At 39.3% G+C, this 26271-nt stretch overlaps 1 protein-coding gene across 1 annotated transcript in view; it reads right to left on the minus strand.

Annotated features, from left to right (window-relative positions):
* Positions 1–2205: 2205 nt before the first annotated feature.
* Positions 2206–26271, minus strand: part of LOC124254979 (cAMP-specific 3',5'-cyclic phosphodiesterase 4C-like) — a 471981-nt gene continuing 447915 nt past the window's right edge. The window contains 9 exon segments of the mRNA XM_046688819.1: positions 2206–5222; positions 5573–5755; positions 6097–6219; positions 6377–6531; positions 8993–9092; positions 12329–12400; positions 12402–12494; positions 12772–12870; positions 14533–14723. Coding sequence (XP_046544775.1) covers positions 4914–5222; positions 5573–5755; positions 6097–6219; positions 6377–6531; positions 8993–9092; positions 12329–12400; positions 12402–12494; positions 12772–12870; positions 14533–14723 — 1325 coding nt within the window. The 3' untranslated portion in view covers positions 2206–4913.

Consider the following 26271-nt stretch of genomic DNA (forward strand, 5'->3'; position numbering starts at 1 on the left):
AATTCCATCACCGATCATGAAACCTGAACAAAAGGAGCGAAGGTTGAACTGGTGTTTACAGCATAGAAATTTCCTAATACACTGAAATTCTGGACCAAACAAACTGAAAAACCTTTGTATCAGCGCCCAAAGTACAGTCCGAAATTTAACGTGTGGGGTGGCATATCTGTGTTAGGGGCAACGTCCCTCTGTGTATTTGAAGGGAATATGAACAGTGAGCGGTGCACAGATATTCTTGAGGGACATTTACTTCCATCTGCTCACGTGTTCTATGGACATTTTTGGATTTTCAAGCAGGACAACGACCCAAAACATCGTTCAAGCATTCACAGGCCTGGTTTCGGACCCAAAATATGACATTATTAGATTGGCCAAGCTATAGCCCTGACGTAAATCCAATAGAAAATGTTTGGGGACTTATGAAGTGTCAATAAGAAAAATCTGACAAATATTGCTGAAATTAAAGAAGAGGTAGTCCGATATTGGGACAGCATGGACCACGACTTTCTAACTTCTTTGATGAGTAGTATGTCCCGTCGCATTGAAGCCTGCATTGCTGCCCATGGTGACTTGACAAAATACTAACTGTTCACCTGTCTTTGAATCTGGATTTATGTTCTCCTAATATTCACATTTAATACGTGAGTAATGAGAGAGAAAATAAAATTACAATCTTAAATTCTCAATAATTTCTGGTTGTACTGTATATATTATTTGTGAGTGTGTTAAATGGACTATTAATGTAGCGAGTGTACCATGTAGACCCTGTTTGTAAGATAAGAGGCCTGAGATAGCACTGGTTGTGTGGCATCACTACATTGACAGAGCTGTCAACCCCTAAAGATGGTTTGGAGTGAGACTGAAAAAAATAAGCCGGGCCGCAGGTCCCTGGTCATGTCGAGGGCGACACCTTGGTGGGGGGTCTCTGGGGGGCAAAGCCCCCCACCCCTGAAAATGAAGTTTAGTGATTTTCAGAAGCATTTGGAGCCTTCTGGTGGCTTTATTTTGACACTAAAAGATGCATGCTAATAAATAATAATAAGCCGAATCATTAGCATAAACATCGTTTTAGTACTTTGTTCATTCAGGCGTTCTTTCAATGTTCAACTTTACGCAAAAACGAACGAAAATGCGTATTAATTTTGAAATTATTTTTGGGTACCAGATATGCGTGAGATTATTATTTGGAGGCGTGCGAGCATGACATTTGTCAATAAAGCATGAGACTCACGCCAAATGCGTGAGAGTTGACAGGTATCATTGAGCAAGCTAGAGCTGTTTCAGATGTAGATAAACAGAAGAGTTATCTCCCTTGACTTAGTCTTTGTTAATCTTTCAGTTACATCACAGCATGTCAGCTTTAAGTGATGTCCATTGTAGACATTTACCACAGTGTTCTGACACTGAGCTGGCTAGTCCTTGTTCCATCCTTGTATGATGTACACCAGGCAGGGTACCAACAAGTACCATGTTATTACAAGTACAAGTACCATTTATTTACTGCACTTATCCTTATATCTGCTAAAACACAATTTGTTTGTTCTGTGACAAGTTGACCTGTATGCTTTTCAAATGTCATTCTCAACTCCTTGAGGAGTATATAACCCATGTTGTTAAGGGTTTTAACATCCTCCTCACATATAATGTCTTTTAGTATGATGCAAGCAGAGAGTGTGACCCCAACCTATCCACTGAACTACAGCATTCTCAACTTCCTGATGAGTAAACACCATACATTTATTATTTTAAACATTATTTATTCATTAATAAATGAACAGATTGGTAAACAGGCTATAAGCCTATATAAATACCTCTCATAACACCATACATACTACGGAGGCCATACAATAGTGAGTGAGTGAGTCTAATTTTTCGTCACTTTTAGCAATATTCCAGCACTATCACAGTGTGGGTACCAGTAATGGGCTTCACACATTGTACCCATGTGGGGAATCAAACCCGGGTCTTCGGTGTGTCGAGCGAACGCTTTAACCACAAGGCTACCCCTATGCCCAGACGGTAATGATAATCAGAGACCATATTATATGGTCTCTGTGATAATGCAGTGCCACAAGCATTCACTTGGTGAATTGAATCTTGAGCAGTTTAAAAAGACAATTCTGTCTGAATATATTGAGTAGTGGGCACGTTTACTGCAGATAGCATCAATCTCACAATAACACTAAAATACAACAAACACATCGATGGCAATTAAAGAATTTTAATTTAAATATTAGCTGGTTCCTGCAGCATGGAACCATGGGAAGGAAGGGGCAATGATATCACATGGTTAGTACATGATTCGCATGAGGAGTGTACATCAAGGGCGCTCTCTGTCTCCTCCACCATTTTGACACATCGCCGTCTGAGACCACAATGTCGAGAACCGTTGTGACACAGTGAGGATCAAGTACACATCGTCACTAACAGCCATGACAGAGTGAAGATGATGAGCATTGTGTCAAGAACAGTCGTGACATAGAAAAACATTAAGAACGCCATGTCAAAAATGGTTCCGACAGACATAAACGTAGTGAGAACCCTGCTAATTAATATCGTAACATCTATGTGCGATGCATAGGGAAGTCAATTTACAGTCTTTTTAAACCATAACGAAACATTAACAAATAATTTTTTACTTTATGTGTTTGGTAAATGTGGCACTTTGACAAACGGTGACAGCAACGTCCTAAGATAACACAAGATTAACGATTTTGTTCTAGTCCTCTGTATTGCAATAAATGCATAAATCAACAGTGACTATTCTTGCATTGGACAAATAAACAACAACAAAACTATCCTTTGTAAGGATTCAAGTTCGAGCCAGCTGTAAGTTCACTTCCCAAACTACAAAAACAGAATCTCACGTGACACCTGTATGGCCTGAGACTTAATAAATACTAGAGTGAGTGATAACATGACAGATGAGTTGATCGTGAATGTAATGAAGCTGATAATGTTGATGATCACTGAACAAAGACTCTTAGTGTTAAACACAACAGACCTGTGGAATCAGCAAGATATGTAGATATCGGATAGAATGCCGACAATAATCTCATATTCACTACAAGTGAACATCGTAGACTATGAATATGCTCTTAGCTTTTGTCCAATCACCAGTTAAAATATCTAAATAATGTCCATATTTGGAAAATATCTCCTTTTAAATTATGCATAATATAAAATTTGTCCACATTGTTAAATGTGGGTATTTTCCATAACATTCAAATATATAAAATACAACAGACTAAATTAAAATTGTGTCTTATAAATGCTAAAACTTTGGTGACTAAACTTTGCCTTCATAAGAAAACTTTTACAAGCGTGCCAAAATTAATTAGTGCAAGTTACATGACCACTAAGAATTTCATCTTTATGCATGCATCAACTTTCAAGAAAAGTTTCATACAATCATTCAAATAATAAATATATTTTAAAATTCAAAATCCCTAATAAATTCTGATTAACATTCAAGAAGTGAAGTTTTAAAAGTAAAGAGTGAAGTCTTGAAAGTAAAGAGTGAAGTCTTGGTTGGACTGAGCTGTTATGCGTAACCAGTTCTTGAGTGGAAAAAACAACCCGATTAGCATCAGCTGCCATTTTGTCAACAAGTTAGCAATTTGTTTTAAGAATGGGACATTTTAAAGAAGTGTGAACTGCAAACAACCTTGATAAAGTAATAACTTAAATAAATAGGTTCTATGAACAACGCGAAAGCATGTAATGGTAGAGGGACTGCCTCTCCTTAAACCCTCCCCACCCAACCCCGGTGTCCCCTCCCTTGTCCCTTGCGGTAATACACATTATCACAGAACTGTTGTCAGACATAGCTTCGATCAGCTGCAAGGGATTTCACATGTTAAACAGTAAGTCACAAGAGTCAAAGCTAACTCATTTTCTCAACAATCCAACAGTTTTTGTGTTATAAAGTTAGTGGATTAGCAAGAAACATATAAAAAATTGTTATTTTCAATTTATGATAACAGTAAACATGATAAGAAAACACTATGCAGTCCTAACACTTATTTGCACTTTTTCATTATGCTACACTGAACCATCTAACTATTATTTTGAAAATTATGCTACAAAAACAACTGCTACGTTGTATTCGAAGTTGAAACCCAGACTGGAGAGAGTTCAATTTAGAACTGAGAATTCCTCGTTCTCAGTAGACTAGACACGTCCAGTCGTCTCTCGACGAGAATTGTCTGAGCGAAGATACTCGAACCAAACATTTGCAATGACACAGTTTGACGGAATTGAAATAATGAATGTATCACAGTTGTCACACGGGACCCACTTCAAGCTGCTTAATAAATCTTTAAATTATTGGTTAAATTAAATGCCCCAAATATGCAAAAATCACATATACAAATGAACTATCCTTGCTATGGGCAAGAAACACTCTCCTGTGTACAGTTTGCCATTTTGACATATCAGTTGTTTTAGTCTTTCAACATATCTACACAAGTCTTTGTCTCTATGCAACAGATCGGGGGAGCTCAGCAAGAGTTATCCCCCTTGTCCATGTTAATCACAATGTGTGTCAGAGGACGCCGGATTGGCTAAAAGGACAGGTAACACGTCATGTGGAGATCATTCTGTCAACGTCATCAACAACAACAACAGCACTGTCACTGCTTGCAGTTTTTCATGCCCCTGGGGCAACATGGCACCAGCCTAGCTCAATCGGATGTTCGTTGGTAGCTCGCCGCTTGTACCATTGCCGTGCTCTTCCCTGAGTGAATTTCATGTGCAACTGAAAATAATGAGTTCGTCATCTAGCTTCTTCGAGTATCCATCAACGCACAGAAATATTGGCCGGCCATGACCAAACGAGAGTCAGCATTTGTAGTGTTGTCAGAATTGATGTCAGCTCAAACATATAGCTACTATCACTCTACACAGAGGCTTCATTTCTTATCAAGTCCTCGCTGATCTGAGTCCGATCCTTCTGGAATTACACACATGACAACTGGGCTGCTACCTTGACCTTCATTCTCTTTGTCCTCTTCAAGGTCAAACTGGAACTTTGTGGTTTCCTGATCATCCTTTTCGTCTGTCTTATTGCTACAGAAACTGGAAGAGGGGGAGATTGGTATCATTGTCTGGTACCAGTCACGGTTGTCCTCCAGCGTGTCCAGGATATCCTGGGCGTCTGGAAAGACCAGGTCTGCCCATGTTTCCCACAGTGGGTGGACAATATAGTCGATGAATCCAACCTAGAAAGCAAGGGCAGACATTAGGCTAGTGAAACAATCAGTCATCTCACATAAACACCACTCATACAGTAATATTTTCTATAAGACTAGCTATATGTACTATACCAACTACTGACAAGCAGCAATTCAGTGAGTTTTGATTTATCACAGCTTTGAATGGTTCTTCAGGTAGATAAAGCACATCAGCTCTATGTGATGGAGGAAAGATAAAGTCATGCAGATCTACTTCAGAGTTTCATAAACTTTCAAAGACATAGACAAAGGCACTGTGCCCTGGATTGTGGCTCATACTTTCAATCACTGGTTTGCTGAATAAACTGGACACACAGAATATTTGTGACCATACATACCTGAGTCTTTTCCACAGTTGCAGTGTGCCGGTCACACATCGGACTAATATCAAGACCTTGATCTCGTTCACGGTCTCCCTGTCTGAAAAACTCATCCATAATGCGATCCACCCAGTTTTTGTATATATCAAGGGGTTTCGTTGGGTTGCTGAGGTCCGAACAGTGAACCATGTTCTGGAGAACCTGAAGGTCAAAGGAAGGTCAAGGTCACAATTAAATAAGTATTCAACCAATTAAAGAAACCATAAAAGAAAAACATTCATGGACATCCAAACATTGCGTAGTTCTGCCGATGTACGATAAATTTCGTTTAAAACAGACACACTGATGACAAACAGAAGGACATAATGAACTATTTTTTTGGTTCCAGACACTTGATATATATTTTTCTTTTTTTCTGCAAAATGAACTAAAAGTAGTGGTGCTTTTGGGTTTACTATAACCATTGTTTACTGTAGCAAATATTTAAATACTTGAGTTATGTTTTCAAGCATTAGTTGTTTCTATGACGATGAAGTACGTACCTGTATTCTATCAGTATAGTTGTCCAGCAATAGCACTCCGGAGCCGGCAACCTTCTTCGTTTCTACCATTGTCTTCAGATCAGCCAGAAGACTCATATGTTTTGACATGTCTGTCGCAAGCACCTGCAAGAGTCAAACATTCATGAGAATGACATATCAAAAATATATCAATTTTGGTAACCCCTTTCTTTCACTGTGCCACTATTTAAGGCAACTCTTCCCCCACCCTCTTCACCTGTAACTAACAGTCCAGGCTGACCAAAGATGTCCAGCTACTCACCATGTCTATGACCATCTTGCGCAGCGTCTGTCTCTGTTTCTTGTTGAGGTTGACAAAGATATCACAGTTCTCCTCCTGGAGAAGTTTGAACGCCACAGCCAGATGATGGTTCTCCAGCACGGACTCGTCATTGTACATCAGGGCCAACTCTGAACCTGGGGACACAAGATGCACAGGTCAGTCACTGTATTGGGGGAGAGGGGGAAGTGGCTGACCAGGGTCTGCTCTGGACACAAGATGCACAGGTTGGGTCACTGTATTGGGGGAGACGGGGAAGTGGCTGACCAGGTCTGCTCTGGACACAAGATGCACAGGTCAGTCACTGTATTGGGGGAGAGGGGGAAGTGGCTGACCAGGGTCTGCTCTGGACACAAGATGCACAGGTTGGGTCACTGTATTGGGGGGAGACGGGGAAGTGGCTGACCAGGTCTGCTCTGGACACAAGATGCACAGGTCAGTCACTGTATTGGGGGAGACGGGGAAGTGGCTGACCAGGGTCTGCTCTGGACACAAGATGCACAGGTCAGTTACTGTATTGGGGGAGAAGGGGGAAGTGGCTGACCATGGTCTGCTCTGTCTGCAGATAAAAGTTCCCTTTGGGGTTGTCAACATTGGCCTTGAACTATAAGGGGCTGTTGATAGACGCTAAATAATTACTGAATTTTACATTTTTTAAACTTTTTTTTTGTAAGTCAAATCGCATTAAGGCTATATTTACTTCATTGACGATTTAAAAATTGTCTATGATATGGTTCCACATTTTCAAGAGCTTTCCACATCTCCATAAATATCAAATGCATCATGACTGAAAACATGTTTGAACTCAGTTTGGACCTGCAGATGCTATGCAAATTTGTGACCGTCTGCTTGTATGACCACCTCTAGCTTGAATGGTTATGTTTATCAGCTTCCCATCCCCAATGAATGAATGGAGAGGAACATCAAGATGAATGAATGAATGGACCCAGTGGAGGGAATTACCCGAGCAGTCAGCACCAGATGCCTACAGAGTTGCTTCCTCAACATCAAAGCAAAACCTGATATGGAACAGTTTATTTAGACCTCAAGCCAGGATTTACAAATTAGATTTAGGAGCTAGTTTATTCCCTAACAGTCAAATCGGTCTACACTGGCTGTATATCCAAGCTGACCCACAACTGCCAAGGATGAAGCTATCCAGCACTGCAGTAGGCCAAAACACTTGCATAGTTAGCTCTTTGTATTGAACAGCAACGAAAACAAACACATCCCCAACTTAATGTGGAATCTGGGGAGAATGTTTCTCTGCGAATCCTTCAGTGCTGGCTGATATCAGCTCTCATGACCTTGAAGCATTGCAGCAACAGATGTCAGCAATTGCGTCATAGCCAGCATTCTGGGGTGTACATCGTGGGATATATTTATGCAAATTGGGCAGTGCCAGGTCTTTGGTTGGTTGTATGATGCTATTCCTGTCTGTTAAGTGGTGGTACGTTTATGATGACGTACATGACCCAGAGGCTGCAATGCACTCACGCAACACATCAAACATCTACACTAACCTCAATATGCCCAATTCTCCAGGAATAGTGTGTTCATCAGATTTGCAATAAGAGCACTGTGTGTATCTAATGCTACATTTCTACTCTTCCCCGAACAAGTATATCCCAATTCTTCCCTCCCATATATCATTATATCCTTTCTGGTATATCCCCACTAGTATATCCTGATATATCCCTACTTGTATATGATTTTATCTCTTCCCTACAAGTATATCCTAATATATCCCAATTCATACATAAGATTATATATCTTCTTGTATATCCCTATGAGTATATCCCGATATATCAGTACTCTTAAACCAGCATATGACAATCTTTTTCCCTGTATATCACCACCTGTATATTCTGATATATCCATCCCAGTATATCCTACAAGTATATCCTGTTATTTCCTGATATATCCCTCCTGGCATCTAAAATCCTATTATATCCTTACTAGTATATCTCAATGTATGATGCTAGCATTTCGTGATACTAGCATCATACTTTGTTACATACACTGTTCAAATCCTGATATTCCTAGTATATCATGAGGGGCGCTGAGGTAGCCTAGTGGTTAAAGTGAGTGAGTGAGTGAGTTTAGTTTTATGCCACACTCAGCAATATTCCAGCTATATGGAGGCGTTCTGTAAATAATTAAGTCTAGACCAGACAATCCAGTGATCAACAGCATGAGCATCGATCTGCGCAATTGGGAACCGATGACATGGGTCAACCAAGCCAGCGAGCCTGACCACCCGATCTCATTAGTCGCCTCGTACGACAAACATGGGTTACTGAAGGTTCATTCTAACCCGGACCTTCACGGGTTAGTGGTTAAAGCATACCCACATGGGTACAATGTTTCAAACCCATTTCTGGTGTCCTACACCGTGATATTGCTGGAATATTGCTAAAAGTCGCGAAAAACTAAACTCACTCACTAGTATATCATGCTATATATCCCACTAGTATATCTACCACATTGACATATTCTGATACATAATGCTTCTGGTACAGACTGATCACCACATGTCTACAGATGGGAACATAGCTACGTGATGATGAAGTTGCGAGACGAGGATGCTGAACTCACTTGTGTTGACTAAGTACTGGTTGGTGACACCTGGGTGGTCAACGTCATGAATGGCACATGCATATATAGCTGACAGAATCTCCAGATCTGTGAACACACTCTGAAACAAAAATAATACATCATTAGATATACGACAACAAAACAACCCCTATTACCACAAAACTCGTGGTGTTGTGGTTAGAGCGTCCGCCCGGAGAGTCGGAAGGTCGCGGGTTCGATCCCCGACCGCGTCATACCAAAAGACGTTAAAATATGGTACTTGTTGGTCCCTGCCTGGCGCTCGGCATTAATGGGTACAACAAGGACTGGTCGGCTTGGAGTGTCTGAGAGGGGTATTCATGCTTCACTGCGGCATGGTATCTCAGTGGGCTAGCACTATAAAACCAGCTTCAGTCTGGGCTAGTACAAGCAGCCGCACATACACATACACATGCATGCACGTCGTCATATGAGCGAAATATTCTCAAGCACAACGTTAAACCCAATTCCACCACAAAACTCAACCTGGTGTTACGGATTCATCAACTAAGCAGGTTATTATGTACCATCAACCTTATGGGTCTTAACTTTCCATCTCATAGATCTTCTAAGATCTGGGTCTGGATCTTCAGCAACCCATGCTTGCCTTAAGTGACTAAGAGGATCGGGTGGTCAGGCTCGCTGACTTGCCACACATGTTATTGTTTCCTGATTGTGTAGATTGTGGACTTGGTTATTTACAGACCAACATCTGAAATACTGCAGTGTCAAACAAAGGACCAAACTTAGATTTTTAAAACTTATTGACTTATTTAAGCACACGGTTATCAGTCCTAACTATCTGTTTGATGACCTTGATAGGTCATACTGGTATGTGTTGATATATTCCTACTAACATATCCTGAAACATTACGTGCATATCCTGATCAAAATGTTTTCATCAGAATTTCCTGATAAAATCAACTATTTAAAAAAAAGATGCAGTACAAATATTAGCAAAGCCTCGAACTGTAGTAATGCGTATTAGCATTTGAACAATCCTTCAGCTTCCTACATCATCAAAACACTCTCCACCATGTTTACGACCAGCCTCAAACTTTCTCACTCTGCTTTCAACAAACAAATAAGACGTTTTAATTTATCAGAGGAAAACATTATCGGTTCATCTCATGGAAAACATTCTCAGAACCATCACACTCCGTGTACTCCTAGCAACAACATCCTTATCCACCATCAGATGCTTTTGTGAAAATTCTTGGAAACAGTCGGCCGTATTGTTGTCTCCCGGAGATATATTTCTAGGAAGTCTACGCTGACGCCAAGTCTTAGAACCATTCCAGTGTTATCTCTAGAAGATTATGTACTTCAACCTCTGCTGATTACACTCTCCCTTCATGACATGTTAGGAGACTGTTTCATCATAATTAGTAATCAAGAACACCTAACATCGAATTCCACTCGTTAGTCGACAGATCTTTATCATATAACTTCTTAGAATGTCAAAATACTTTAATCACTCACTCATCAAAAAGACATGAAAAATACCATGGAAAAAAACACCTCTGCATAATCTAACAGTTAATCTGCTGACTTTGTAATGTACTATCATCACAAATACCTTTGAGGGTAAGGAATGGCTGATGAGAATTTCAGAAGTTATCAAACAAGAACTGCGTGGTGAAATTACCAGAAGTCAGTGGAGGTAAGACCATCAATGTTTGAGAAGGTATGCCAAAAACTCTACTTTGTTGGTGAACCAAACCTCGTGATGTCATCCTGCCCACAGAATATTCTGGATGTGAGCTAAGCACTATGGCAGACAGTCGTACCCTACTTATACGCTCACCCCCTTACAGGTCGTTGTCATGAGCTTACCCTACAAATAATGCCCTATTCTGAAAAACGTCTCATTTAATTCACACTCATAGTTGAGCACCCTGCTTGCGGAATATCCGCATTTGATTTAGGAGCCACTGCTCTCTCCTCTAATTCAACCCAGCCCCTCTCACCCCCATAATCTCCTCTACAGATGCCGTGATGGCGCCTAGTGTGGGTGGGGTTAGGGACAAGGACACAGGCAAGTCCTTATCACATCTGTTGGTGCTAATTGTTAGCAACAGTTGGGCGGAACCAACATGAATGGACTACCTCGATAACAAAAAGGACTGTCTCACTTCCACTCTCTCACGCAGTCCGACATGGGATCACCCAATTAATTAAAGGATGGCGGGTTAATGATCTTCATTCATAACAATCTGTTGACAAAATGTTTTGAGGTCTTAAAAGAATCTCCTACGTCAGAGCTCGAAGAGTCGCCAGGAAACAAACACATTATGTAAACTTATGAGCTCATTGATACTCTTCCACTAGCAGTATTATGTCAGATATAATAACAAATCTCTGATTATGTGTATTTGAAGAGAACAAGAATTGATTGTTTTGTAGATATCAACACATTAACCATCCCTATCTAATTTTCTTTCCGAAAAACACAAATTTGAAAGCCTTACCTCCCCAGAAAAATTTAGCATATATTTACAAATAATGAAATAAAAGAAATAATCTATCACACATATAACTTTAAACATACCTGAAATATTCATTACAGATTATCTAAAGTTTCAACACATAATATTCATTATTCATATTTTATATTGTCATCTTGACATACAAGGTACATGTTTAGAAGTTTAGAATTTTGTCCCTGTTTTTCGCATGAAACAATTTTACAATAAATATCTTGTATCTGCTTGGCAATATTTCCATTTTTAAAAGGAGACAAACAGTTTTGAAAGTGAAAAACATATTTTTTTATCAAAAGATATTTTAAAAATTGTCCTCCACCAACTATAGGATGCATGAGGTGAGGTGAGTTGAAATTGGGTTTAACGTCGTGCTTGAGAATATTTCGCTCATATGACGACGTGCATGCGTGTGTATGTGTATGTGTGGCTGCTTGTACTAGCCCAGACTTAAGCTGGTTTTATAGTGCTAGCCCTCTGAGATACCATGCCGTAGTGAAGCATGAATACCCCAATCAGACACATTATACTGACTCCAAACTGACCAGTCCTTGTTGTACCCATTAATGCCGAGCGCCAGGCAGGGACCAACAAGTACCATATTTTAACGTCTTTTGGTATGACGCAGTCGGGGATCGAACCCGCGACCTTCTGCTCTCCGGGCGGACGTTCTAACCACTACACCACGGAGGCGGCATAGGATGCATGAACATAGTAAAAAATAAAAAATAATTTTGCTCAGTGTACACATATAAATTACAGAGCCTACTGTAAGCTCCAAACCCATACTATTCCTAAACATTGATTATCAACAGCCCGTGTTGGTGATGCTTACTTCAAGGGCAGGTGCGCTGAGGAGCACGTGCGTGGACTGCGTGACGTCAGAGGCGTGGATGGAATTGTGATAGGGCGTTCTCTCGATGGTAATGTTCTTCCAAGTGCATCAAATAGGTGACTAGAGTATGTGCAGGAATCTTGAATGTATTTAATAAATCTCTTTCCTGGAAAACAAAGGTTATTGTATCAACATTGATATGCATTTACTGATCATACAAGACACATAAAACAAATAGTTATTCTCTTGAAAGGGTCACAAATAATTTCATTTAAAAGTGAAAATGTAAAATCATTTTATTTCTGGTTTTAAATAAAAAGTAATAATGCTTACACTGTGACCCAAAACATGAATGCTTTTGTTAAGACAATACAATCTTTAAAACTAAACAAAAATTTAAATTAAAATTTTATTTGTTATCAACAAATTCTGCTTTTTCTTACCTGAAATATTGTGTATGTGATGCTGGTAAGAGGTTTGTTGGTTGAGTATTCAGAGATTTTGAAAATATCAATCCCCCACTTGTCAACGTCATTCAAATACTGAAAAGAAAAAACACTAAATTAGTTCAAGTTCATGCAACAATGCATTATTCAATACCTATCTCAATATATATAGTCCTACTGATCTGAAGTACAAGGTTAAGTAAACACTGCTTAATATCGGCAGTGAAACAGCTGTCGCATTGCAGCATCGGCAGAATATCATTACTATGATGATCATAGCAATCAAATATTCCTACATTCTTCATCTACACAGCTGTTAATATATCAATTTTCCATTTTAGCACTATACAGCTGAAATATCTCAATTAATAATTCTAGTTGTAGTAATATCGAACTTAACAGTATGTAGGAAGCTCAACAATGGCTTCACAGACAAGTGTTGATCAATAGCATAACCTTCAAAAGTATATGACTAAAGTGCACCGAAGTCAGTACATAGTCTGTCTAACAGTCCCTGAACCATATTATTTTCCCTACTGCCTAGCCCTCCCTGCAATGTAGTCTGTCTCACAGTCCCTGAACCACATTATTTTCACTATTGCCATGCCCTCCTAGTCTGTCTCACAGTCCCTGAACCACATTATTTTCCCTACAGCCTAGCCCTCCCTGCAATGTAGTCTGTCTCACAGTCCCTAAACCTCATGATTTTCCCTATTGCCAAGCCCTCCAGCAGGGAAAATAATGTGGTTCAGGGACTGTGAGACAGACTATGCTAAAGCTGTAAATTAAACAAGTCTAGATGTCCTCAGGTTCACGTTCCTGAATCTTTCAACTCAATGGGGCTCAGTTTCAATTTAAATGGGTTTATTTGATACAATCAAACATATATATATTCAGAGACTAAGCGTTAGCCTGTCAACATCTGTACAACTCCAACATTGTGATACACGGAAATGTCGCTTTACAGTAACTCAACAATTCAGATGTACCATATGACAAAAACATGCCCAACTAAAACCAACAATTTCACACAGTATTCAAATATTTTACCAATATTTACTTTAAAGTTAATTTTTCAAACATTTATCAGCTGAATTTAGCAGTTAATGGAGATTTTGTTTCCTTAAAAATATGAAACATGATAACAGTACGTTTGCCCTAATTATGACGAGTAGTTTGCTTCCTTCCCCGAGAAATGTGAATGACATCACTCCACCATGTCATTCACTACCGACCCGACAGCAGCCATATTAACACTCTCTACACATCCTGGACCGTATACATATCTCAACCTAACTTCGTCTGTTGATCACACTCTTCATGATACTTAACGTGACAACACAGCATTGGAACAATTTTGATGCATGGAACGGAAACTAGCCAAACAAATGGTACATAGAACATGTTTGGCTTTTAGTCTCTAGTAACAAATATATTATTCAATTAGAACCAAAATGATGTATCTTTTTTGTTTTAAAAACATCTTACCTTAAATTGAAATACACAGACATAAAAATATGAAATACACTGAAAATATGTATTTTCAGTAAAATGCTTTTTCTTTAATATTTGGTAAATTTGATATCATGAGTATTTCATCACTGTCTGGCTTTTTTATCGTGTTGATTTGTTTTTAGGATATAAAAACTGTGAACATCATCTCAACAAAGTTTGAAGCCTGAAAATCTGTACAAGAACAGAATAATGGATCTGTGCTTTCCAAAACATTTTTTCATGAAACATAACTGCTTCACTCACTCGTGCTAGCTCTTCTTTATGAGGTGTATCCACTCCATGTTTTGGCACAATTCCTGTAAAGCTGTTGGCATGTTTCAGTTTCCGAACTCCCTGTATCTGGGACATAGGCCGATTCTTGTCGGGGATCTCCTTAGTGACTGTTTCCACTGTGTCGACTTTCAAGGTTGGGATGTCAACTTCCTGTTGTTTGTCTGTAATAAAAACCGATGATTAAATTCCCGCGACAAAAAAGTCATTAAGTTTTCCTGGTAAAATCAGTCACAAAAAAATCATAATAAAAAAACACAACATCCGCATCTTTCTCTGGAAATGAAACCATGTTCCTCGTAATTGTACACTTCCCCTTGACTCACTGTTTACATTGTGATGAAGATGTGTTAGTCATGATATTTCGTAAAAATTACAAACAAAACTTTTCAGCAGGAAAAAGTGTATAACTGCATCTTAAAATGACACCATATATCGCCCAAATCCTAAATCCAAAATCTCACCTCCAATAACAATATACCACTTGTCCAACATTATGATTCTATTCACCAGAGCAATTCACACTTGACCACCGATAGTAAAACTCTTTTGGATACTGAATAAGTATAATAATCCGTCACGTTATCAGTAACCGTGTTCACTAAGAAAGACACAGGGGGTTGTTCATTCAGGTCAAAAAGCTTTAGGTGCCCTGGTCCTTCTAGGACCTTGTTGGCCCAAGACATCTCAGCATGAGGCCCCTACACTGTAGCCCTCTATGGGTCCCTTCTGTTTATACTAACACAGCAGGTGCCCTGAATGGTTTCATTGTGCTTCTCCACATGCCCCTGTCGCATGTAGGCTGTCTCAGGAGGTTCCCTTGTCATGTACACAGTCTCAGCAGGTGCCCAGCTGTATTCATAAACGGACCGTAATGTTGTTAGCCAATCAGAACCCATAGTGAGGAGGTCCTGTGGAGGTCCTGAGGAGGTCCTGGGCAGATCATCCCAGGACACACACTGGACAGGCCTCTGGCTGAGCTGTGTCCACCCTAAGCTTGATATTAATAGCAACCTTGGACAAATCTGACAGACCTTCAACTCAGCAAGTAGCTCAGCTTGTGGGACGCTCAACTGAGAACCAGCAAAATCACCCCCAAGGTGTCCAGTTCATTTGTCTACAAACCTAAATCCTCCCAAATATTTGGTAAATGTATTCTTACTGACAAGACACAAAATCACCCCCAAGGTGCCCAGTTCATGTGTTCACACACCTAAATCCTCACAAGTATTTGGTAAAAGAGTTCTCACTGAGGACCAGCAAAATATTCCTGAAGTGTACAGCCATGAAATTATATGTTTGGGAGTGATATCACATTTAATGCAACATTCGGACCTCCAACTAAAATACACCGGTACATTAGCCTGTAACAACATCAGCCTTATAATCAATCTGGCAAACCAGTGGTTGAACATATGAGCAAAGATTCCCATCTAGATCCCCCGCGTGATCATCATGTGTGTATACCCCACATTACTGCTGTACCAAGTGCTCCGGTCCCTGTCACTCCCAACACAAATTACTACAGATGTAGGCCTAAGGTGTTCTGTACAATACCACACTGACCAGCACATATAAGAGCCTATCCTGTCCTGAGGTGAGGTGAAATTGGGTTTAACGTCGTGCTTAAGAATATTTCGCTCATATGACGACGTGCATGCGTGTGTATGTGTATGTGCGGCTGCTTGTACTAGCCCAGACTTAAGCTGGTTTTATAGTGCTAGCCCACTCAGATACCATGCCGCAGTGAAGCATGAATACCCCACTCAGACACATTATACTGACTCCGAGCCGACCTGTCCTTGTACCCATTAATGCCGAGCGCCAGGCAGGGACCAACAAGTACCATATTTTAACGTCTTTTGGTATGACGCGGTCGGGGATCGAACCCGCGACCTTCCGCTCTCCGGGCGGACGCTCTAACCACTACACCACAGAGGCGGTCTCCTCTCCTGAAACCATACTGCATTTCAAACTTCACTGACAACTTCATATTTTTAATGTCAGGGCATGTACTTGAATCTTTTATAGGAATAATAAAAATAAAAAATAAATTAAACAAAATCAAGAACTTCATTACCGTTGCAGTTCATCTTTAATTGGTGGAATCGTTAGATTAGCACCACTTGGCAGCAAGGGAACTTTCTCCCTTTAATGTACCTTGTAGATTGAACAATTTCAAGTCTTCATTAAATTAACCCTCCAAAACTTGGTAAATAAATAGTTACACAAACAAGCTTCTCTTTCTTGTTATTCAGTCCAGAGAACTAGATGGGTCATTAGCACCACTAAAGGTTCAATAGCCACCAGGAACATAGGTGTGGTATTATGAATTAATCCCTGTGTCCCACTACTGGGTACTGTTTAGCACCATGTTTACAACCAGTAGCAGTGATTCACATAATAGGATACACTAGGTGGTCAACACTCGTAACATCAGAGGTTTCGACACACACTACACATAACCATTAAGCTTGTTTACAATACCTCATGGCCTGAAACTTAGGTTGCACCTTAACGCTCATGTCATGTTGGTTAATAAAACATAAATATTCACAGGGTTATGTCAAATTACAATATCAATACTTGTGTGTGATCTTTGCCATCATAATTAATGTAGATGCAATTTGATAAACAGAAGAAGAGTATCAAATCACGTGTTTATGCCTGCTGTCGTTGATAGATATACAGATTAACATCACTGTCAATGGTAGTGGCTCTGTGGCTGATAACATTTATTATAGGGTGTGAAAACGAAGTGCAGTCATTCACTACTCCCTGCCACTTGGACCTAAATATTTTGGCTTGGGTCGCTCAGGGTTACCACAACTATTATAGTCGTAAGTTTCTCTTTCATGTGGTCTGTCTCTCACCCCAATGCCCTTAGACTGTGTGGGATTCACAGAGTCACTGGGTTCAGAACAATTTGAACAGGAAAAGTCTGAAGTGTCAAACCCCCCATCCAGTGGAACAAATTTGATTTCTAACATATATTCAATTAGAATAATAGTGATATATTTAAGAAATGTATTTTCTTAATATATGGAGACTTTTGAATAAAAAAAATTGACACAGGAGTCTCATTGCTTCCATTCATGGTACTTTCTCAATGACATTTGACGAGAACTGTTGTATGAGATTATTTTAACCAAAATTAATTTTTGACATGATAATGTTGTTACTTACATTCATAGCACTTTCTCGATGACACTGTGAGAAGAATTGTGTCGGTGTGAGATGTTGGGATCATGTCGATGTTACTGCCGTTGCAGGGAACGCGACATGGAGAGTCCACAACGGAGAGAGAACACAACACAGGCATATCGCAACTACAGAAACTCAGCATCAAACTATTCCAAGAAAATTGTTCCAGTACCAGTACCAGCTTTCATAAACTCCAAACTTCCTTCAGGCAGAAACCCTTCGTCAAAATATCCAAAGATACAACTCACATTGGTCTTAGAGGATGAACCTCTGTGTCACATACAAGCTGAAAGTAAACTGAATCAAACACACAGGCCATGCTAACCATATCTCTCGTATTTCCCTACTATGAGAGTTGCCTTCTGATTGGTCGACATCCACACACTGCCTGCCAATCATTGGCTGATGCAACACAGGGACTGTGTTAGTTTCTTGGCTTGAGTGAACAGCTAATAAGTTCCTCGTGTGAGTTTAGCTTTGACGTCACTAAGCTCTTATGCTGTCTCGTTAGTTCACAGACCTGGTTGGGCTCGGCTTGCTTCATGTAGCTGCCTCGACTCTCCCTACACTCGCTGCAGCTGATACTTGCCAGACGCAAAGCCTACCTAAAGCCCTGTTATCTACTTGTTTGTATAGACAAGTATTCAAACAGTTTGAAATTGATCAATTTTTCGTTAGCTGAATCTCAAGAAATTCTTTACAAATTAGCACAACTTGTGTATCATATTCATGAAATTGGGCACAGTTATAATTGAACCTGTAAAGAGATCATCTGTCACTGAATGTTTTATGAGATAACTAGGACTGTCGGGGGGGATGGGGTGGGGGATATTGATGGGTGTCTGCTGTTCCTACTCGTGTTCATGCTATAACATTTCAGTCATCATGCATTAGCATTCTAGTCATTAAGCTGAAGTATTTTAGTCATTAAGCTGAAGTGTTTTAGCTATCATGCAGTAGCATTCTAGTCATTAAGCTGAAGTATTTTAGTCATTAAGCTGAAGTATTTTAGCTATCATGCAGAAATATTTTAGTCATTAAGCTGAAGTATTTTAGCTACCATGCAGAAGCATTCTAGTCATTAAGCTGAAGGAAGTATTTTAGCTACCATGCAGAAATATTTTAGTCGTTAAGCTGAAGTATTTTAGCTATCATGCAGAAATATTTTAGTCATTAAGTTGAAGTATTTTAGCTATCATGCAGAAACATTTTAGTCATTAAGCTGAAGTATTTTAGCTACCATGCAGAAGCATTCTAGTCATTAAGTTGAAGTATTTTAGCTACCATGCAGAAATATTTTAGTCATTAAGTTGAAGTATTTTAGCTACCATGCAGAAATATTTTAGTCATTAAGCTGAAGTATTTTAGCTACCATGCAGAAGCATTCTAGTCATTAAGTTGAAGTATTTTAGCTACCATGCAGAAATATTTTAGTCATTAAGCTGAAGTATTTTAGCTACCATGCAGAAATATTTTAGTCATTAAGCTGAAGTATTTTAGCTACCATGCAGAAGCATTCTAGTCATTAAGTTGAAGTATTTTAGCTACCATGCAGAGATATTTTAGTCATTAAGCTGAAGTATTTTAGCTACCATGCAGAAGCATTCTAGTCATTAACCTGAAGTATTTTAGCTATCATGCTGTAGTATTTTGCCCTTTAACCTAAAATGATACATAAAAAGCATCTGTAGCATGAAGTTACAGTAACTAGGATGCTGACAGTAGTAATCTGTTTTAGTTCATATCTGACTTGTGCAATTCAAGCAAAGTCAAGCTGGTGTTTATCTGTGACAACAGCCCTCACAATGTGGGTGGGTATCAGGCAACTGGATCACATCAGCCGATTAACTCAATCCTTGTAGGCATGTTATTCCTTACTCTGTAGCACAGTAGCTAAATCAATAGTGATCGTTTACGGTTTATGCACAAGTGTAGATTTATTTTGCCAAATATTTATTCTCTGACATACACACTCATGTTTAGACTAAAATTTCTAAAAAAATAAAGTTATTTTTAAGAAAATATATATGTACAAAGCAAACTGTAAAATCTAAACAGAGTCTACTACACTTTTAAGTTTAGAAATAATCCAATCTAGATTAATGAAAATCTTTCTTTACTTGAGATCCATTTCTGGGAAGGTCTAGGTGACAGACTAACACAAGTCAAGAAACACCATCTCTCTCTATCAAACACATGGCGCAAATTTTCACATTCTTTTCTCTGCTATTCAACCCAAAATGGCTAAATGTGTCACATATAAATTTAGAAATAATCCAATCTAGATTTATAAAAATCTTTCTATACTTGAGATCCATTTCTGGGAAGGTCTAGGTGACAGACTAACACAAGTCAAGAAACACCATCTCTTTCTATCAAACACATGGTGCAAATTTTCACATTCTTTTCTCTGCTATTCAACCCAAAATGGCTAAATGTGTCACATATATGTACTGCCCTGTAGGCAGAACCATTATACCTTGATCAAAAGGAAATTAAATTGCCATATATATATTTGATTTTCTGTTTTGCCATTTTGTGTAAAATTCAGTTAAATATTAAAAAAAATCAAACTTAAGCTCCCAGTTTCTGTGACATTGCTGACTGAATTGTAAATCAACATTCATTCACTGTTTCACGGTATCGAAACTAAAGATAATTCCCGTACTTGACGTGTCTTTCATCAAGTCATGTTTCCTCCTACATCAGCCAGACACACAGCAATGAAACAGGAATACTGATATTCACTTAAACACTTTCATACTTGACATAAATATCTGCAGTGGTAGATATCATATTTAGATTGAATATTGTAATGACCTGATAAATTTAAAAAAAACAACATAAATATATAACATCTGCGTAATATGCCCATATTTGGATGAACAAGCTACCTTTTTTTCATGATGTGCATTGTTGAACACATGGTATGCAGTCCAAGCAGCACATGTCAAGACAGCATCGTATACGCCATTGACATTTCCTCCTTTGTGTCAGATGTATATGACTTTATTATGACTAAGGAACTGACTATGTAATTGGTGGTAGGGAGGGCGGATGCCTGTGGGATTTGTTACAATAAAAAGTTTAATCGGTTAATGTCCTTTTTTTCTGAAAAGCATTGTAAACAGTTCCACATCACAGATCTGTGAGGGGATAACTGTTATCATGGATCTGTGAGGGGACGGACAGTTATCACAGATCTGTGAGGGGACAACTGCTATCACAGATCTATGAGGAGACAGACAGTTATCACAGATCTGTGAGGGAACAACTGTTATCATGGATCTGTGAGGGGACCCCACTGCTATCACAGATCTGTGAGGGGACAACTGCTATCACAGATCTGTGAGGGGACAACTGCTATCACAGATCTGTGAGGGGACAGACAGTTATCACAGATCTGTGATGTGGAACTCCAGCCCGACTCGACCAGGGAAAAGCCTAAGTGCACCCAAGCCTACAATCTGATTGTATCAACTTGTCAAGACAGCATCGTATACGACATCGACATTTCCTCCTTTGTGTCAGATGTATATGACTTCGTTATGACTAAGGAACTGACTATGTAATTGGTGGTAGGGAGGGCGGATGCCTGTGGGATTTGTTACAATAAAAAGTTTAATCGGTTAATGTCCTTTTTTTCTGAAAAGCATTGTAAACAGTTTCACATCACAGATCTGTGAGAGGAGAACTGTTATCATGGATCTGTTAGGGGTCAGACAGTTATCACAGATCTGTGAGGGGACAACTGTTATCACAGATCTGTGAGGGGACAGACAGTTATCACAGATCTGTGAAGGGACAGACAGTTATCACAGATCTGTGAAGGGACAGACAGCTATCACAGATCTGTGAGGGGACAACTGCTATCACAGATCTGTGAGGGGACAACTGCTATCACAGATCTGTGAGGGGACAGACAGTTATCACAGATCTGTGAGGGGACAACTGTTATCACAGATCTGTGAGGGGTCAGACAGTTATCACAGATCTGTGAGGGGACAGACAGTTATCACAGATCTGTGAGGGGACAACTGTTATCACAGATCTGTGAGGGGACAGACAGTTATCACAGATCTGTGAAGGGACAAACAGTTATCACAGATCTGTGAAGGGACAGACAGCTATCACAGATCTGTGAGGGGACAACTGCTATCACAGATCTGTGAGGGGACAACTGCTATCACAGATCTGTGAGGGGACAGACAGTTATCACAGATCTGTAAGGGGACAGACAGTTATCACAGATCTGTGAGGGGACAACTGCTATCACAGATCTGTGAGGGGACAGAAAGTCACACATCTGTGATAACTGGCTATCCCCTCACAGATCTGTGATAACCGGCTGTCCCCTCACAGATCTGTGATGTGGAACTCCAGCCCCGACTCGACCAGGGAATAGCCTAAGTGCACCCAAGCCTACAATCTGATTGTATCAACTTGCGTCATAGATTGAAAATACAAAAAATCACCCAGCTTCAAACTTGTGATATCTGGACAATCCTTCTCTTGACATTCCAAGTCCTTCCACTTCAAAGGCCACTTGTAATCTTACCTCCCTTGAAAGCATGTAATATTTTCCGCTAATGAAAAGATACACTATGTTGAGGAGGATGAAAAAAAGAAGCAGCTGAGCTTTAATTTTCCTAATGCAGCTGACCGTAATTATATTGCCTCCAACTGCCAAGTTACACATTAACCTATATTTCCTTAACAACCCAATCCTGACCAAATGCACTTTTAAACACAAACCTTCAGTGCTGATTGAACATCTAATAATTAATCCTCAATGACTTTTCACCACGCATGAGGAGGAACAAAAACTGAAAGACATTATAAACTTCAAATATTTAAAACATAATTAGGATAGGATGTGTTAAGATAACAGCAAGGTAGTTCATTCACACAACAACAAAAACAACGGCGGATGCTACAGCCCTCGACAGGAGAGGCTCATCTCCGCATGAGGCCATCAAGAGGGATAGGTGTTCCTCAGCAGATGAAGGGTGATACATGATGCCAGTGCAGCTAGTATTTTCATATATCATCATGACCTCCAGGATACTTCCCCCTGCCCCCAAACACAGCGTAGTAAGTGTGATCATCATCCTCAACCTCCCTCGTTCACCCTCATCAACATCTTCTACCGCAGATGTCCCCGAAACATTCCCTCGCAGATGAGTGGACAAGCTAGTACTCTTCATAATGTGGGATGAAAGAAAACCTGGGTCTGATTTTGATTCCATTGATAGACGTATCATGTCAATATGATCCACTCTAATCATCTACAGCAATATTTTTGCCATGCATATCTTCAAGAATCTTATCAAGTAGACCTGAAAAGACTATTTTTGGCTTACTCTATAAAATATAATACTAATGCTCTCAAATACACACACTCTACAAATATGTCAATCTTTTCCATAACAATGTTTGAACTTTAATCGCTTAAATGTTTTTCAGACTAAAAGAGTGATATTTAACCAAATACAATGCAGTGCAATCAAAAGCATAAACTTCAGACATCATATTACAGTTTCTGTGGCAAATATTCAAATATTTAGATGCTCATCCACAAAGAAACAAACAAAAATGAGTACCATTCCCTCAACTACTCAAGGATCTTGTTGCTGTGACTTATGAAATCATTAATTATAACATACATAATTAGACAAAGGCTTAGTCTCTGGAAATGTGTAATTTTGATGGAAACAAGCAACAATCTTTCAGTTAAAAAATGTGATTTAATGAGATAATTGATTCAGACTGGAAATGTAGACATATAGACTGATAGTTAGTCCAGAAATAAAGCAATCATATTATACATATATATATCTACAAAATAAAGACAGGAAACTGTAAACGGAGCTCAAACAGTGCTTCATTTCAGGACCCTAGAGTTGGATCAATCCAGACTTGCCAGATCAATCTCAAATTGGGATCCTATGTAATTTATTCTCCAGGGTCTTGGAGACTGATGACTAGACTTGCTTCATTTGAGACTTGTGCATTCAGTATGAAGGAGAGAAAGGAAATAATATAGTTGAGAGACCGTGGGACAGACTACAAGGGATATGACCACATCCTGTTTCAAGAACTGAATCTCCTTCATCAGCAGATGTACAAAATTGGCAATGAGCCAGAAACAGGATGCGGGATTTCTAACTATAAGATAATCACTACAAAGTCCCTGTTATGAAAGAAATCCTCCTCAAAATCTGTCCGAATCTTTGTAATGATGACACTAGAAATGGTGTCATTTACGCCACATTTACATTACAATTATTGTGTGGGTGTTATGTACCATGTAAAATATATTCAGTGATTGTTTCCATAATAAATAGGTAAGATGACTAAAAAACTAAACCAATCTTTTTATCAACTAAACCAATAGTACACAAACTTTTACAAATTGAGTCATTATTTAGTAATGAGAAAGTAAATATTACATTTAAAGGTATATGAGTTAATCAAGGTAATTCTGATACTGGCTTATACTGACTGACTGAGTTGGTTTTACGCCGCTTTAAGCAATATTCCAGCAACATCACAGCGGGGGACACCAGAAATTGGCTTCACACATTGTACCCATGTGGGGATTCGAACCCGGGTCTTCGGCGTGACGAGCCAACGCTTTAACCACTAGGTTACCCCACCGCCCGATACTGGCTTATAAGATTCATCAGTAGAAAATCTTATAGTTCAGATTAAATGTTTAGGTAAACTCTTGTCCTTTTTGTGTTCAGTCCTTTTGACTTGAATCATCTCGATTTACACTTGTCGTAGGCGACAGAAAGTACTAGTACTAGTATGCAAAGTAGACAACCAATTGTCGGACTTTGATTTTTGTGGAAGCTGCGCTGGCTGAGTGGGTTAGATGGCTGACTTTGTTTGCTGGCGATCTTGTGTCTGACTCTGAGTGTGTGGGTCCGAATCCTGGAAGGGACTCAACACAAAGCGGAGTAGAATTTGTACTTTACTTAGAAAATATAATTACTACTATAACATTTGCAACGTTTAACCCCTTTCCAAACAATATTGTGTATTTGTTTAGTTTCCTGTTTAGACAATGTTAAATCTGACACAAACAGATACAAGCTTCCTGACACCATTCACACAGTGTACATATATATCAGCTTACTGACAACTTCCTACAACTCAAACCAATAGTAAACCAGCACACGTTGACAGACAGACTCAAAGCAGGTAAAAACATGTTTTGGTAGTTGACAAGCAGCCATAACATCCGTGTCAGTCATTAACAGTGGACTGTGTGTAACTCAGGGACCATCTCAAAACCTGATTGTGAAGAAAACAATCAGCCATAATGTCAGCATTTTTTATATATATTTTTTTTAATGCGTTTAGCAATATTCCAGCTACATGACAGTGTTTTTTAAATAAATGAAACTGGACCAGATGATCCAGTGATTGACATCATGAGCATCAGACTTTGCAATAGGGATATGATGACCAGGATGGACCAAGCCAGCACGCCTGACCACTAGTCCCAACGTCCATGTGAGTCATCGACAGTGAACTACACGTAACTAGGTGACCATCTGAAACCTCGAAATATGCATGCTTTCTTTTTCCTAAAACACTAAATTATGCTTGCATATTTTTCCCTAAAACCCTAAACTATGCTTGCATATTTTTTCCTAAAACCCTAAACTATGCTTGCATATTTTTCCTAAAACCCTAAACTATGCTTGTATATTTTCCCCTAAAACCCTAAACTATGCTTGCATGTCTTTTCCTAAAACCCTAAACTATGCTTGCATGTCTTTTCCTAAAACCCTAAACTATGCTTGCATGTCTTTTCCTAAAACTCTGAATTATGCTTGCATGTCTTTTCAAGAAAATAGGAAATATGCATGCATACATTTTTCTGAAACTCTGAAATATGCATGCTCCTGCCATCCCTAGAGCCTTGCATATCTTTTCCTGAAAATCTGGAATATGCATGCATACTTTTTACTAAAACCATCAATTATGCATGCATATATTTCCCGTCAAACACGTAACATTAATCCAAGTGAAGAAAGCATCTAAATAGTCCTTTGATTGGATGGGGACAAGGCCGGACGAGGGCAAGTGGTGACGTAACAAGTAATAAAGACATGAAGTGTATGGTGCTCAGACAGTATTACATCAAACACCTTGTTTTCATGCCCTCGGGGTATGACAAGCTTGTCATCACAAGACACATGTACGCAGCTTCTGCAGGGTTCAATGCCTGCTTACGTAGACAAACCACTGAGAGCTCAGGATAAAGGCCAGTGACCAGCGGATGATGATAACATGAATAGATCAAATTAATGGTCAGCATCTCTGATTCTAGGTTAGCCTGGGGTGATGAATCTGTGAACAAAGCATCATTCACGTGATCCTAAGCAGGGTTTAGTCATCTTGGTTCATATTACATGGGTTGTTGCTAATGAACCAATCGATATGTGGATAATTATCACAAAGTAGTAAACTGAAACACTGTGGAGGTAACAG

This window comes from Haliotis rubra, unplaced genomic scaffold (genome assembly GCF_003918875.1).
Source record: "Haliotis rubra isolate DU_JTF1 unplaced genomic scaffold, ASM391887v1 Scf59, whole genome shotgun sequence".
Taxonomy (NCBI): Eukaryota; Metazoa; Mollusca; class Gastropoda; order Lepetellida; family Haliotidae; genus Haliotis; species Haliotis rubra.